Source organism: Acanthochromis polyacanthus, chromosome 18 (genome assembly GCF_021347895.1).
Source record: "Acanthochromis polyacanthus isolate Apoly-LR-REF ecotype Palm Island chromosome 18, KAUST_Apoly_ChrSc, whole genome shotgun sequence".
Lineage (NCBI taxonomy): Eukaryota > Metazoa > Chordata > Actinopteri > Pomacentridae > Acanthochromis > Acanthochromis polyacanthus.
The window spans coordinates 20,417,493-20,432,628 of record NC_067130.1 but is presented as its reverse complement, the minus strand read 5'-3'; the positions used below and the strand labels follow the sequence as shown (position 1 = coordinate 20,432,628).

The following is a 15,136-nucleotide window of genomic DNA, read 5'->3' as shown; positions in this document are numbered from 1 at the left end:
ATAGGAGTACAGAGGAACATTTCCAGCAACCATCACTCCTGTGTTCTAATGCTACATTATGTTAGCTAATGCTGTTGAAAGACTAATTGATGAGTAGAAAACCCTTGTGCAATTATGTTAGTACATGATTGAAAGTGTGAGTTTTCATGAAAGATGAAATTACCTGGGTGACCCCAAACTTTCGAATGGTAGTGTATGGTAGCTGTCCCCAAACTTCTGGTTGTACCTTTGACTACTCCTCTTGGTAGAACTGGGGCTGTTAAACTAATTTGATTGGCTTTCCAACATAGACTTGGTTTTTCATCACAGCCCACAGGTTCTTGATGGGGTTTAAGAATGTTGAGGAGACCACCCTAAGCTAATTTGTCCATTTCTTTACCACCTTTGATGTATGTTTGAGGTCATTGTCTTGTTGTAAAATCCAGCTGCTTCCAAGACCCAACATTCTGACTCATGATTTTAGATTTTCCTGAAGAATGTGGAGGTAATCCTCATTCTTCATTATTCCATTGACTTTGTGTAAAGCTTCAGTTCCGCTGGCACCAAAACAGCCCCACAGCATAATACTACCACCACCATGCTTGACAGGTTTGGTGTTCTTGGGATTTAGGGCCTCACCCGCTCTTCACCAAACATCTTTTGGGTCATTGTGGCCTTACAGTTCAGTTTCCATTTCATCTGACAACAGAAGTTTCCTCCTTGTCTTTGTTCATGTGATCAACAGCAAACTTCAGTCAAGCTTTACAGTTGAGTTTCTGGAAGAAGGATTTCCTTCTTTCACAGCAGGCTCTCAGTCATTGGCAATGTTAAGTAAGCTTAACTGTGGACACTGACATCTGTGTTCCAGCATCTTCTAATTTATTTCTGATCTGCTTTTTGGTGATTCTTAGTTGACTCTTGACCACCCTGATGACTTGTCTCTCAGCAGCAGCAGATACATTGTGGCCAGGATCAGGACAGCGAGTGTGTCGCTGATGCAGGGTGGTCAGGCAGCAGCGACCAGGGGAAGGCAGGTAGGAGACAGGTCAGGGATCAGCAGTGTTTCAATGTCTGTGGTCTAGCAGAGAGTGCAGGAATGAACCGGGTTTTTATGGAACGAGGTGATTGTGAGCAGATGAACCGATCCCCGCAGCTGTCTCCATATTCGTCACAATCGAATATTATAATATTTGGTCATGACGGTGGTATCCAAATATTTATTTTGCGATCATCAGAAAGATAAAGATCTGATGATTCTTACTGTTTTTACCGTTTCTGGCCGACAAATGGTGTGAGTTTGATGATTTTTAAAAACGTAACATGCCTCTTCAGAGTAACCCACATTTTTTGGTGTTTAGAGGATTTATTATCCCAAAAGTATGCATGTAAAGTTTTTCTTTTTTTTTGCCACACATACTCAATTGTTTGGGCTTACGTTTATTATTCTATGCAATAAACACTAAATATAGGCATTTGATGGGTAATAAACATTATTTTTACCCACTGATGATGGGAGACTTCCTTAATCATGTTCTTGTTCGTGCTCACAGCAGATTTCTTTGTGACCTCTGAGCCAAGTCGAGAAAAAGAGAAGGAGCTTCAATAATTATTCAGTTATTAGCACAAAGCAACACACACAAGGATGCCCTTTAACAACCTACCAACCAGCCACACAGACACAGACACAGACACACACAAACACACACACGCTTACTTGAATAGACATATTCATACACACCACAGCGAAAACACACACACTCCTCCTCCCACCTCCCCTCCACCCTTCTTCACGTCATCTTTCCCTCATCCTGCTCTCTCTCTCTGACTGTGATTAATCCTCATTGTCTCTTCAAGGTTATGGGCGCACGCACATACACACACGCACACATGCTTATGTGTCTCCATGACAACCACTGCACCCACACCCGTCTCCTCAAAGCCAACAAAGCCAATAACTTTGAAAGCCTAGAAGCGCGTGTGTGTGTGTGTGTGTGTGTGTGTGTGTGTGTGTGTGTGTGTGTGTGTGTGTGTGTGTGTGTGTGTGTGTGTGTGTGTGTGTGTGTGTGTGTGTGTGTGTGTGTGTGTGTGTGTGTGTGTGTGTGTGTGTGAGTGTGCAGGCATGTGTGACAGGATGCTAAAGAGACAGAATAACAACAACAACGACAAAAACAACAAAAGCAGACAAGCCAAATTAATAAATCACTCTGTTCCCCAATGTCAGCGTGTGTATGTAACAATTTTCTCCCAAATAACCCGGGCAACAGCAGCAGAGCTCAGGTCATAGGGTTGTGTGTGATGCCATCGGACATTCAGCGTTTGACTGATGAGGTAATATGGGCTCGAATGAAGGTAATTGCTGTGGCGGATTGGACCCCGGGGTCTGTACAGGTTGCCAACTTGGCCTGTTGAAGGTGATTTTTGTATACACAAACGTCCTTTAATCTCGGGATGTGTATTAACACCAAAGAGGTCTGTTAAAAAGCAATTTTTCTATTGCGAGACATTTTAAGGCTCCAAACAAGTTTAATTTCATTTAATTCCCCTTTAACCTTCTGAACTGGGCATGGTAATGATTAAGGGTTAATTGATTACTTGCCCTTAGTGATTTAACTGATTACAAATAGAGGAAGAAGATGAAGAAATTTCATGTCAAAAAATGTACTGTAGATTAATCATAGTACTTAGAGAATGTTTAAGACTGCAGTGTCACTTAGGCTATGAATAGTTCTGTGTTGACCAGTGAAATGCATTGCCAGCGTTTTGTGAGTTAAAGGGCCACCATGACAAAGACTTGTGTGATGGTTAATGGCTACCAGGCCAGAGCTGATATGCTCAAGGCAAAGTATTATGGGGCAGTCTGTTCATAGTCAAATGGTACATGTAACCCAAAGCATTTGAGTGACTTATGAAATAGCTATGATATATATTGATACTTAGTCTGTTATTATATACACACAAAAGTTTGGCATCACCCGGGCAATTTCATGTTTTCCATGAAAACTCACGCTTTCATTCTTGTACTAACATAATTGCACAGGGGTTTTCTAATCATCAATGAGCCTTTCAACACCATTAGCTAACACATTGTAGCATTGGAACACAGAGTGATGGTTGCTGGAAATTTTCCTTTGTACTCCTATGTAGATATTCCTTTAAAAATCAGCTGTTTCCAGCTAGAATAGTAATTTACTGCATTATCAATGTCTAGACTGTATTTCTGATTCATTGAATGTCATCTCCATTTATGGTTTCATGTTATTTGTTTAGTTATGGTTTTATGTTATTCTATCTTTGATCTGCCAATGGGACTTGAGATGGAAATTAGCCGCATGGCTATAATCTCTCGTATTTACATGAAAATGTACATTAATATGAACTGTCCCATTTTAAAAATAAATAAATGAAATGAAATGAAAAAAAAAATGAAAAAAGGGCATTTGTAAGTGATCCCAAACTTTTGAATGGGAGTGTATGTAATATTATTAAATTATTATTGCTTGGAAACGCTGCTCATTATCAATTGGAAAAATTTTAATAAATCCCAAAAACTAAGGCACACATTAGTCTAAAACTGTAAAAATAGAAAGAATAATACCATTTTCAACTGTCATGCTGTCCTTGAACTGCGTGACATGTGGTTCAATTACATGATTTTCACTGTTGTTTCTACAATGTCCTTTAATCTCATGATGATTTTTTTTTTGCAGGAGATGCAGGTGGAGGAGCTCTCTGCTGTCAGACAGGCGTTGCAGGCTGACCTGGAGACATCCATTCGCCGCATCGTTGACCTGCAGGCTGCACTGGAGGAGGTGGAGTCGAGCGATGAAAGCGATGCTGAAAGGTAATTTGGCTTCGGCAGTTGCCTAAATAATTATTTCTGTGTTTTTAATCTCAACCTGTCACCACTCTGCCCTTCGATGCAGCGTTCAAACTGCTGTGGAGTCCATGACACGAAAGAAAGACCTGTAAGAAACTCATGACTGTGTGTGTGACTTGGTAGTGTGTGGTTCTGCCTACAAGTGTGACCTGAACAGGCCTTGACCTGTCATCATTAAGTGTCTCTAAATTCAGAAAATACGTTGCTGCACCATCTCAGATTTTGTTAAAAGTTAACTGATTTGTTTTTTGGGACCCAAAGGTTCCTGTCTTGTTGTTATAGCTCTTGCTAGGATTTTTAAAACATGAGATTTACTGTGATACATGTTGAATTAGCATCAGTTTCTTTGCTCTGTTAATTTCAAGTATATGTATGGGACAATTCAGTAAGGCAAAATAGGTCTCATATGTTGCTAAATTCAACATGAAGACAACATGGTGGCAACTTGTAACTTGGCACATACAACTGCAATATGTAGACTCCTCTGCACACCAGTTTTTGTGGTCCTGTAAATGAGTCCAAATCACAATTTGACATGTCAAAATAGCAAAAAGCAGGAAACTTGGCACACATCAAATTTTCTCTGATGTTAGAGGCCTTAAGAATTTGTGAAATGTTGCCAAAAGACTGAATCTTAGTAGAAAATATGAATACATTATTATGTATATAACTTACAGGAACTTTCTGCTGCAATACCACCCTTGTTTTTTTTCAAGTGCAAATGAATACAAATTTGGCTCAATCATTTGGATCTGCTGGGGATAGTTTTGTCTGTGTTCTCACCAAATTTAATGGACATCCCAGATAGCAAACTATGGGTGAATCAATGCTGAATCTATGTTGAGACCTAACGTCGAAATTATACAGAAAGCGCAAGGTTGATAAAATGTTGAGTCAACGTTTGCTTTTCAACCATAAATCACACTTTACCCAGATAGCAAAAGATGTTAAATCAATGTTGAATTAGGGTTAAGAAGGTTGAATTGTGGTTACGGTTGAAGACTGATGGTTGGATCAACGTTGATTCAACAACATTTTGTCAACATTGAAGTTTGTGTTTAAAAGATACCATTGAATCTACATTGTATTTTGGTTTAATTAAAGTGTTTGACAGGTCAATGTTTAATTAATGTTGAATCTATGTTTGCAAACATGTAATCTATGTAAGCAAACGTTGACTCAACATTTTATCAACCTTGCGCTTTCTGTATAATTTCGACGTTAGGTCCCAACATAGATTCAGCATTGATTCACCCATAGTTTGCTATCTGGGATGGAAGTTCTATTTCTGGAGTTTTTGGTCCTGACCAACAAATAACATTTTAATCTGTGATGGTGGAGTAATACTACTGTCTGAAATGATGTAGAGTGACCCAAATATAAAAGAGACCTGTGTGACCTAAAAGGATAATTCTTGTCTACTGGAAGAAAACTGAAAAACAAAAAAACAAGCAAAAAACCAAAAGGAACCAGAATTATCCTTTGATGCAAATGGAAAAAAAAGGCTGTGTGCATGGCTGCGAGCAGTCAGTAGGTCTCTGCTGCACTTCAGCAAACATCCATCCATCCATTATCTATACACCGCTTAATCCTCATTGGGGTCGCAGGGTTGCTGGAGTCTATCCCAGCTGACTTAGGGAGAAGGCAGGCGACACCCTGGACAGGTCACCAGTCTGTCACAGGACTACATATAGAGACAATCACACTCGCATTCACACGTACGGGCAATTTAGAATAATTATTTAACCTAAGCACATTTTTTGGACTGTGGGAGAAAGCTGGAGTACCTGGAGAAAACCCACGCATGCACAGGGAGAACATGCAAACTCCATGCAGAAAGATCCCGGGGAAGCCGCGACACAAACCAGGAATCTTCTAGCTGCAAAGCGAAAGTGCTAACCACCACGCCACTGTGAAGCCCTTCAGCAAACCTTTTATTCCATAATAGCATAAAAATTTCAAATTATCCTAAAATTACTGTATGCTGTACATTATGTTTTTGCCATAGGCTTATAATAAACACTTCCCACTTCCGATTAGCACTGTATCACAAAGATTCAAGCTAATAACTGGTCTCAGAGTCATTAGCCTCACATGCCTCTATGATGGCATGGTAGCAAATAGAAATAGTGACATGTTTAGTGCTGAATTAAAATCAAGCCAACTATTAAAGCTCGTGTCCGGAGTTTGAATCGCAGCGTCTCCCAATACACTGTTGGTCCCCTCCCTCCCTCTGATTTCGCCCCTTTATTTGTGCACGCACGCAGTACCTGACAGGAGTGCCCGGAGTGCTGCAGCATCTTGCCTGTTTTGCTGTTTTCCACTCCTCTACATTTAGTACATTTAGTGAATAATAAAGGAATTACGTTAGAATTCTGTATTGAGTCTAACTTGTCCTAATACCAAAATAACATGAATCTGCTAGGACGAACGAGTAAAGTTTCAATATGTGATTACACTCGTGTATCCCTCTCGATGACGTTGTTTATCAAACTTAGTGCATTTACGTGTGTATATATGTTACATTATTTATTTATTTCTATCTAGAGTTCAGAATTGCATGACTCCTCTGACGAAGAGTATGTCCCAGACGCCCCAACATCTTCCTCCAGAGGTCGGGCATCTAAACGAAGCCGTCAAGCGGGCTATGGAGGCCGTGGTCGGGGAGCGACGCGAGCACTCCGAGCCAAAAAACGTCCTGCAGTCTCTTGGCCTGACAAGCCGTGGGATTGGTAACTTTTCTGGAAGTTGCTGATCCCTGATGCTCTCTCAGCTCCTCCACAAGCAAAACAAATGTGCGCGCGGTTGCGTAGTGCGTAGCTCGCCCACCTCTGCATGGGCTTGCTTGCTGTGCGCGTAACCGTTGATTGACAGCATGACAAAGCTGAAGCTCAAACTTGATTGGTCGGCAGCGACCGGCGCTTTTTGGAATAACATGGGGGTCTATGAGAGGAAGGCGGAGCTCATGAATAAATTTTCATATCGCATCATACTAACTTTATATTATAGTATCGAACTAGACTAACACATTTAAGCTTTGTTAAACAATGATACATACATTGAAAACAAACGGAAACTCCGGACACGAGCTTTAAGAATTGCGGACTGGGGGACAATTTTTTCAACTTGAACACCTCATCCACTTATACTTCATCCCATTTTGGCATCAACCATCAACCTTTACATGGGCCTCTCTGGGCCTTTAACAAGGATCATCTGTTCCTTTTCTTCATCTGTGATAACTCCACATGAATATGTAGTATGTATACCTTTGTACCTGCAAATTTTATGAAAGCTCTAACTTGCTGACACTTTCTGAAATGGCAGAGACCTTGGAATCTGGCTGTTAATCTTCTCTCACTATATTGCAATTTTAGTTGTATAGAATTTTTAAAACATCTGAAGAAAATGTTGATCTTCCTAACGCCTCATCTTTATAGTATACCTTTGCATTTCCTACACTGTTACCTGCTTGCTAGCTTGCTAAATCGATAAATCAATGGCTTCTTGATACTGACATTACTGTCCATGCTGTTGTTGCCAAGCAGCGACTTGAAGGATTGGGACTAAACAGTTGTTTAGCTCTAAGAAAACCACTGATCAGCGAGGCTAATCAAAAAAAAAAAATAACGGCTTCAGTTTGCTATGAAGCATAAAGATTGGACTCTAGAGCAATGAAAGAAGGTCATGGGATCTGATGAGTCCAGATTTACCCTGTTCTAAAGTGATGGGGGCATCAGGGTAAGAAGAGAGGCAAAGTAAGCAATGCACTCATCATGGCTCGTGCTGACAAATTTTTAAAACATCTGAAGAAAATGTTGATCTTCCTAATGCCTCATCTTTATAGTATACCTTTGCATTTCCTACACTGTTACCTGCTTGCTCGCTTGCTAAATAGATAAATCAATGGCTTCTTGATACTGACAGTACTGTCCATGCTGTTGTTGCCAAGCAGCGACTTTCTCACAACCTACAGTCCATGTTACAACCTTAATTGCCAACCATTTGGTTTACGCAGCTTCCAATGAAATCTTGAAGTCCATTTGAAGGTAGCATGAATCACACAAGTTGATGACTTAATGGAATTCAGAGGGTGCCTGAACAGTGGGGTGTCTGTGTAGATTCTCAGTCATCCAGCTTCAGTAAAGTGTAACTGACTTCTTTAGTTTCTTAGGATGTTGTTACAAATCCAGATAAGGCTCAAGACAAGGGACATGACAAACAAGCATAAAGCAAGATAAAACAATATTTGTTGTACAACGAGAGTAGTAGTACAGAACACAGACTACAACTAGAAGTGTAGGACTACAACAGGAAGTGGCGTAAAGGTCAAGAACAGAATGGTAAAATGCACTCAAAACTAGAGCCCTCCAGAGGGCATGCGGAATAACCATAACCAGGGTAATGGTAATACAAAATACAACAAGGATGAAACTAACCCACAATAGGTAAGACCTAGGCAGGAAAGCAGGAGCTACTGTGAACAGTATCAAAAAGTGGGAGGACCGAACAAGTAATTGGCAAGGCTAGGCTACAAGAACAGTCTGGCTAAGAGATTAAACAGAGAACTTAGCTGAAGCCACTTGGATAAAGGTTAGGTGTTCTCAAGAACTCAGAAGAAGTCCAGTTGCCCTCTATTAAAGAACTTGGGAAGACCTGGAAACTAGAAAACAGCACCAGCTGATCCAACAACTTGCTGTGTGCTTTGACTCAGCATTAGCTACCCCTATTGCAGGAACTTTCAGTTCTTCTGATGACTTTGGGTTTTTGTTTGTAAAACAAATCATTAAAAAGACAAGCTTGATGCTTTTATCGAGATCGATACTTCTTTCACAGATTAGTCTTGCAAATGAGGGTGCAGTCCTAACTGTAATGCTGCCCTAGTTTGCAGTGGAATCTAGTCATAAATTGCAGTCTGCAATGTGCTTACATACCCATTGCAGCTACTAATGTTTAATGTGCCTATATCGAGGAATAGTAAAGGAGATGTTTTCCATGAGATGTGATTTTGTCCTGCAGTGACTCTGTGTCCAGTGTTGGCTCTGTCGGGACAGAGGATGTTGGAGAGGGAATTCGTCACTGGTTGGGAGTTCCCAGAGGAGGATCCCGCGGTGGTGGCTCGCCCTACAGCAGCCATAGTGGCCGTCAGTCTGTAGCTGATACCATGAGCACCTACAGCTTTCGGTAAGTCTGTTAACATATGTTCTTTCAAAGATACACTGTCTGTCAAAAAAAATTGCCACTTGGATTTAACTATACAAATAGGTACGAGCTTTCCATTGGATAATTACTGCAGTGATGAATACATTTCAGCTGCAACAACTTATTAAACCCGAGCTGACACAGTGAGGAGCTTCTCATTTTTAAACAGCCATGTCGGAAGACATATCCTGTGGTTGTGGAAAGGATGTCCATCGACTAAAATCAGGTTAAGAACCATCCAACGCATTATTAAAACCTGGAGGATAGTGGTGAACCATCATCTTCGAGGAACAAATGTGGTTGGAACAAACCACAAGGATTGGGACTAAACAGTTGTTTAGCTCTAAGAAAACCACTGATCAGCGAGGCTAATCAGAAAAAAAGGCTTCAGTTTGCTATGAAGCATAAAGATTGGACTCTAGAGCAATGAAAGAAGGCCATGGGATCTGATGAGTCCAGATTTACCCTGTTCCAAAGTGATGGGAGCATCAGGGTAAGAAGAGAGGCAAAGTAAGCGATGCACTCATCATGGCTAGTGCCTACAAGCCTGTGGGGGTTAGGGTTATGATCTGGGGTTGGTCAGGTTCAGCAACTTATGTTCCCAAAGAATGAAATCAGCTGACTACCTGAATATACTGAATGACCTGGGGCCTCATTTATAAAACGTTGTGTAGGATCCACACTAGAAGTTTGACTACGCTGAAAATCTGAAATAGACGTACGCCAAAAAATATTCTGATTAATAAAACTGTGCGTACGCACAGCGGCACACAATTTCCCTTTTATAAATCACACACCAGCTGGAAGATTGCGCAGGTGGATCCACCTCACATCCCACCCCAGCATACCCACATTTTACCATGAATGGTCAATGCAAAGTAACTCACGAATGTATCTGTATATAAATAAGCTGCTGATCCATGGCATTTTACGCAGCGCCGGCCTGCAGTCTTTTCCCCACACTGCTGTGCGTCAGGATGAATGAATCATGTGTTGACCCAGGCCACCCTGCCACTAAATTTATGATCATGTCCGATGTACAAAAAATTTGTACGCTGATTGAATGCACATTTTTTCGGTTCACATAGACACATTCATTTTCACTCGGAGCCCTTACAGCAGCATGAGTGCAGTCAGTTACGCCGATTGACTTGACAGTCCGGTCTCGCACCACAATCACCTCCTGACTCACTACACCCATACACGCACCCTCTGCACCTCACCCACACTCACCTTCGCCCACCCCCACCTACATCATACACGCCCCTCCTTCAGTGACCCCAGTGGCACAGGACAATAATTACACAATCAAAACCATAATTTCGCACAGACAAACGAGACCTAGGACTACTTTTAGATCAAACTGTGTTTTTAACATTCCACTGGATAAATATGATGAGCGCACGTTCAGCACAGATGTTAAAATGGCTGTGCTGAACATGCGCTCTCTTTTAAACAAATCATTTATTATAAATGACATAATTTTAGATAATAACCTGGACAGCATTCTCCTTACGGAGACATGGCTTGGCACTGATGCACCTGTCGTTCTCACCGAGGCTTCTCCACCCAATTTTAACTTTTTATTTTCAACTAGGGGGTGCAAAAGAGGGGCGGTACTGCTTCAATTACAAAAAACAACATGCAAATGAATGAAGTCAATTTAACAGCTACTTCTCATTTGAATACCATGCCTTCGTTTTTAGCAGCCCACCAATCCTCTGTATAACTGTCTACCGACCACCCCAGTATTCTACTTCTTTTATTAGTGAATTTTCTGAGCTTTTATCAATTATTCATAGCTCTTTTAACAGAATTTTAATAACTGGTGATTTTAATCTACACGTCGACATTTCCTCAGACATAATGTCTAGAGACTTTTTAAATCTTTTACACTGCCTTGATTTTAAGCAACATATCATGTCATGCCGACCCACAGCAGGGGGCGCACCTTGGACCTCGTTATATCTTATGGTCTGTCCGTTGGTGCGCCCTCTGTTGTGGACCTGGCTGTGTCTGACCACTTCTGTGTGTTTTTTTACAATCACCAGTTTTAAACAGCGGGAGGCCTCTATGAGAACAGTGAGGAAGCGCTACCTAACTTCTGAAGTGGCTGAAAATTTTATTCAGATCTTACGGAGCACTCCTGCCAAAATTTTACCAGCACCCTGCGATTTTTTCACCGACAACTTGAACAATAAAATAAGGTCAATACTAGACTCAGTGGGTCCACTTTTTATCAAAACAATTAAAACAAGACCCATACCTCCGTGGAGAACTGAGGATATTAAAAACTTAAAAGGGAATGCAGGAGTGCTGAAAGGAGATGGAGGAAATCAAAGTTGACAGTTCACTATGAAATACTACGTCAACACCTCAAAATTTACAATAACGCAGTCAAACAAGCAAGAATCTCCCACTTTCAAAACCTAATCCATGACCATAAAAATAATCCTAAAGTTTTATTCTCCACAATTGATGTTTTAATAAACAAAAACTTTAAAAGATCCTCTAAGACACCGGATAACGCCCTTTGTGAGGATTTTGCAGACCACTTCAGAAGAAAAATCAATGACATAAGATCCAGTCTTTTATCCCAACAGCTTTTAACACCTGGATCATTGCTTGTACCTGAGGAAACCCTGGAGAATTTTACCCTGGTTGATGCGAAGACACTTTTCTCCCAGGTAAAGCCCACGACCTGCTTTTAGACCCAATTCCCACACCGTTTTTTAAACACTCTATGGATCCTTTGAGGACCAGCTGCTGTATTTGGTCAATTGCTCTCTTCAGACGGGTGTCTTCCCCACCTCCTTTAAAACGGCGGTGGTGAAGCCCCTTCTGAAGAAGAGTGATCTAGACCCCAATGTTTTAAATAACTACCGGCCTGTATCCAACCTACCATTTTTAAGTAAAATTTTAGAAAAACTTGTTCTTAATCAAATGAATGAATTTTTAAACACGAAACATATTTTAGAGACTCATCAGTCTGGTTTTAAGATGAACCACAGTACAGAGACAGCACTTTTAAAGATTTTAAACGACATCAGGTGTAATTTAGATAACCATAAACTCACAGTCTTGGTTCTGCTAGATCTAACCGCCGCCTTTGATACAGTAGACCATCACATTTATTAAATAGACTGAGGAACCTGGTCGGCCTCTCTGGTACTGTTTTTAACTGGTTCACGTCCTACCTCACTGACCGAAGTTTCTTTGTAAGTATGGATACATGTTCCTCAGGAACCCATAAGATAAAGTGTGGGGTTCCCCAAGGGTCAATTTTAGGTCCAACTCTTTTTAATCTTTACATGCTGCCCCTTGGGGATGTCATCAGGAGGCACGGCGTCAGCTTCCACAGTTATGCTGATGATACGCAACTGTACATCCCCGTGTCTCCTGATGACACAGGGCCAATTGATGCCCTTTTCACTGTATTTTAGACATCAACTCATGGATGGCAGCAAACTTCCTGCAGCTCAACCGGGACAAAACAGAGGTTTTAGTTATTGGTCCTGAAGGCCAGAGAGAGAAAATTTTACCAAAGTTACAGGATTTTAAACCCTCAAATCAGTAAAAAATCTGGCCGTGATTTTTGACTCTGACCTCACTTTTATTCCACACATCAAAAACATAACAAAGATAGGTTTTTACCATCTCAAGAATACAGCGAGAGTCCACCCGTTCCTCTCTCAGGCCAGTACGGAGGTGCTGATTCATGCTTTTATTTCCTGTCGTTTAGATTACTGTAATGCCCTGCTCTCTGGTCTTCCTAAAAAGAGCATGCATAACTTACAATTATTGCAAAATTCAGCTGCACAAGTGCTGTTGAGGACCAGAGGGCGGGAGCATACAGAGGACCCTGAGGTCCTCTGGTGCTGGGTTTTAACGATACCACATGTTAGAACTAGAACACACGGGGAGGCGGCATTCAGTTGTTATGGCCCCCGATTGTGGAACACCCTCCCAGAGAACCTCAGGGCCGCAGAGAACGTTGATGTTTTTAAAAAGAGGCTCAAGACCCATCTTTTTAATCAGGCTTTTAACTGACTCATTTTAATTCTTTATAATTTCTTAAGCTGACTTTTATTCTTACATTTTTATTCTTACAATTTTTATTACTATTTTATGTATAAATTTTTACTTTATACATTCTTTTCTCTTATCTCAGTCTTAGCTTCCATACCTTTTATTTATTATTGATGTATTATTTTTATTATTTTTTATTTATTTATTTGTTTTACTGTTTCAGTCCCTCGTTTCTCCAGTGTTTCCTCCTGGGGGCCTACCACACCTGGAGTTGATTCTGGTCATTGATGGGGGTCCCGGCCGTGGATGGCCCTGGCCCAGGTTGCTGGAGAGCTTTACACCTTCGTGTGGAGCCTCTTGTCTGCCTGGGCTGGGGTGGTCCTTGTGTCGGCTCCCCTGCAGTCATGGTCCATGACTCCACTCGGTGTGCGTGGCCCCCAAAGGTAGCTTCTTCCTCACTTCGGATTTCGGTGCCCAGCCATGTCTCCTTTATATCTCCTTACTGACAGATGGTGTATGTGGGGGTGTGTGTATGTTAGTATGTTTGTGTGTGTGGGTATGTATGTCTGTTCGTATGTCTACGTATGTGTGTGAATGTATATGTGATTGTGTATCTGTGTGTATATTTGTTGGGGGGTGGAAGGTTTCGGGTTTTTCACAGTGTTTTGTATTGTGTTGTTTTTGTTTTTTATCCTCTGTGAGGCACTTTTGTGTTTCTCTATTGTATGAAAAGTGCCATATAAATAAAGTTGATTTGATTTGATTTGATTACATTTGGGAAACTGGACATCGCTGCAAATTGCCGTTTAATGTTGGCCTGTTCACCCACAGTGTAAGGAAGCCTGATGTATCCACTGGTCATGTTTATAATGTCATCCAAAACAGCTGGCATTATTGCGCTGAGGGATGGTTGTGATATCCCAGACCTAAAGGACATCATTTAACTGTATATCAGACCCAGATAGGATTTAGACAACAAATGTAACCTCATATATTCTTCACATAAAACACATACCTGTCGGCCAATTCCCGCTGGAAAGGAGCCGGTCACCAGAAACTCCCGAGTCATCAGCACCTGTATCTGTACCGGGATGGTGTGGTTTCGGCGGGTGGGTCTGTCTAAGACGGCCTAGTTCAGCACATAGATCCAAGAGTACTGCTCTAGGGACTCTAAATCGGCTTGTTAGCCAGTCATCTTCATGGGCCAGGAAATCTCCGTGATCCCTAAAATTTCTTTCAGTTCTTATCTACCATTTATGTGACTTCCAGCAATGCCAGCGCATCCATTGTGCCACGTTACGCACGGTTGTCACCCGCTATTTATCCGCTTGATCAACATTGGACTGACTGTCACATGCCTTGTCCCAAATAGTAATCAATCAGTGCCATCCACAGCTCTATATCATTTGAAGATTGAAGTTTGATATATGAACTTAGTTCTGCAAATACAGTCGTAGGCCGAATGGCGCACTATATGAACATCTACAACAATGAGGGTTTATGATTATTCGGCTCTACAAGTCTAATATGTGATAACAATAAAGGTTTGAGATCAATCTGGTTTCAATTCACCACTTCACCCTCCAGCACTGCCGTTCCCTCTGTCTCCAAAATGTGCTTAAGCAAGCATCAAAGGTTAGCGCATCGGTGCGCACATTCTTCACACCAAGTTTGTTTTTATAAATCACAACCTTTGCGTAGAAAGTGGCGTACGTAACTTTCTAGCCCTGTTTTGTGCGTACGCAAGCTTTATAAATGAGGCCCCAGATCTTTCCATCAGTTGAGTTTGTCTTCCCTGATGGCATATGGGCATGTTCCAAGATGACAATGCCAGGAATCGTGGGGCTCACATTGAGAATGAGTGCTTCAGGGAGCATGAGACATTATTTTCACACATGAATTGGCCTCCCACAGTCCAGACTTCAGCCCCACTGAGAATCTTTGGGATGTGCTGGACAAGATTTTGTGCAGCGGTCTGACTCTCCCATCATCAATATAAGATCTTGGTAGAAAATTAATGCAGCTCTGGACAGAAATAAATGCTGTGAC

At 41.4% G+C, this 15,136-nt stretch overlaps 1 protein-coding gene across 1 annotated transcript in view; it reads left to right on the top strand.

Annotated features, from left to right (window-relative positions):
* Positions 1 to 15,136, top strand: part of LOC110957038 (unconventional myosin-XVIIIb) — an 85,436-nt gene that overhangs the window by 64,327 nt on the left and 5,973 nt on the right. Inside the window, 3 exon segments of the mRNA XM_022202856.2 lie at positions 3,687 to 3,820; positions 3,903 to 3,944; positions 8,876 to 9,040. Coding sequence (XP_022058548.2) covers positions 3,687 to 3,820; positions 3,903 to 3,944; positions 8,876 to 9,040 — 341 coding nt within the window.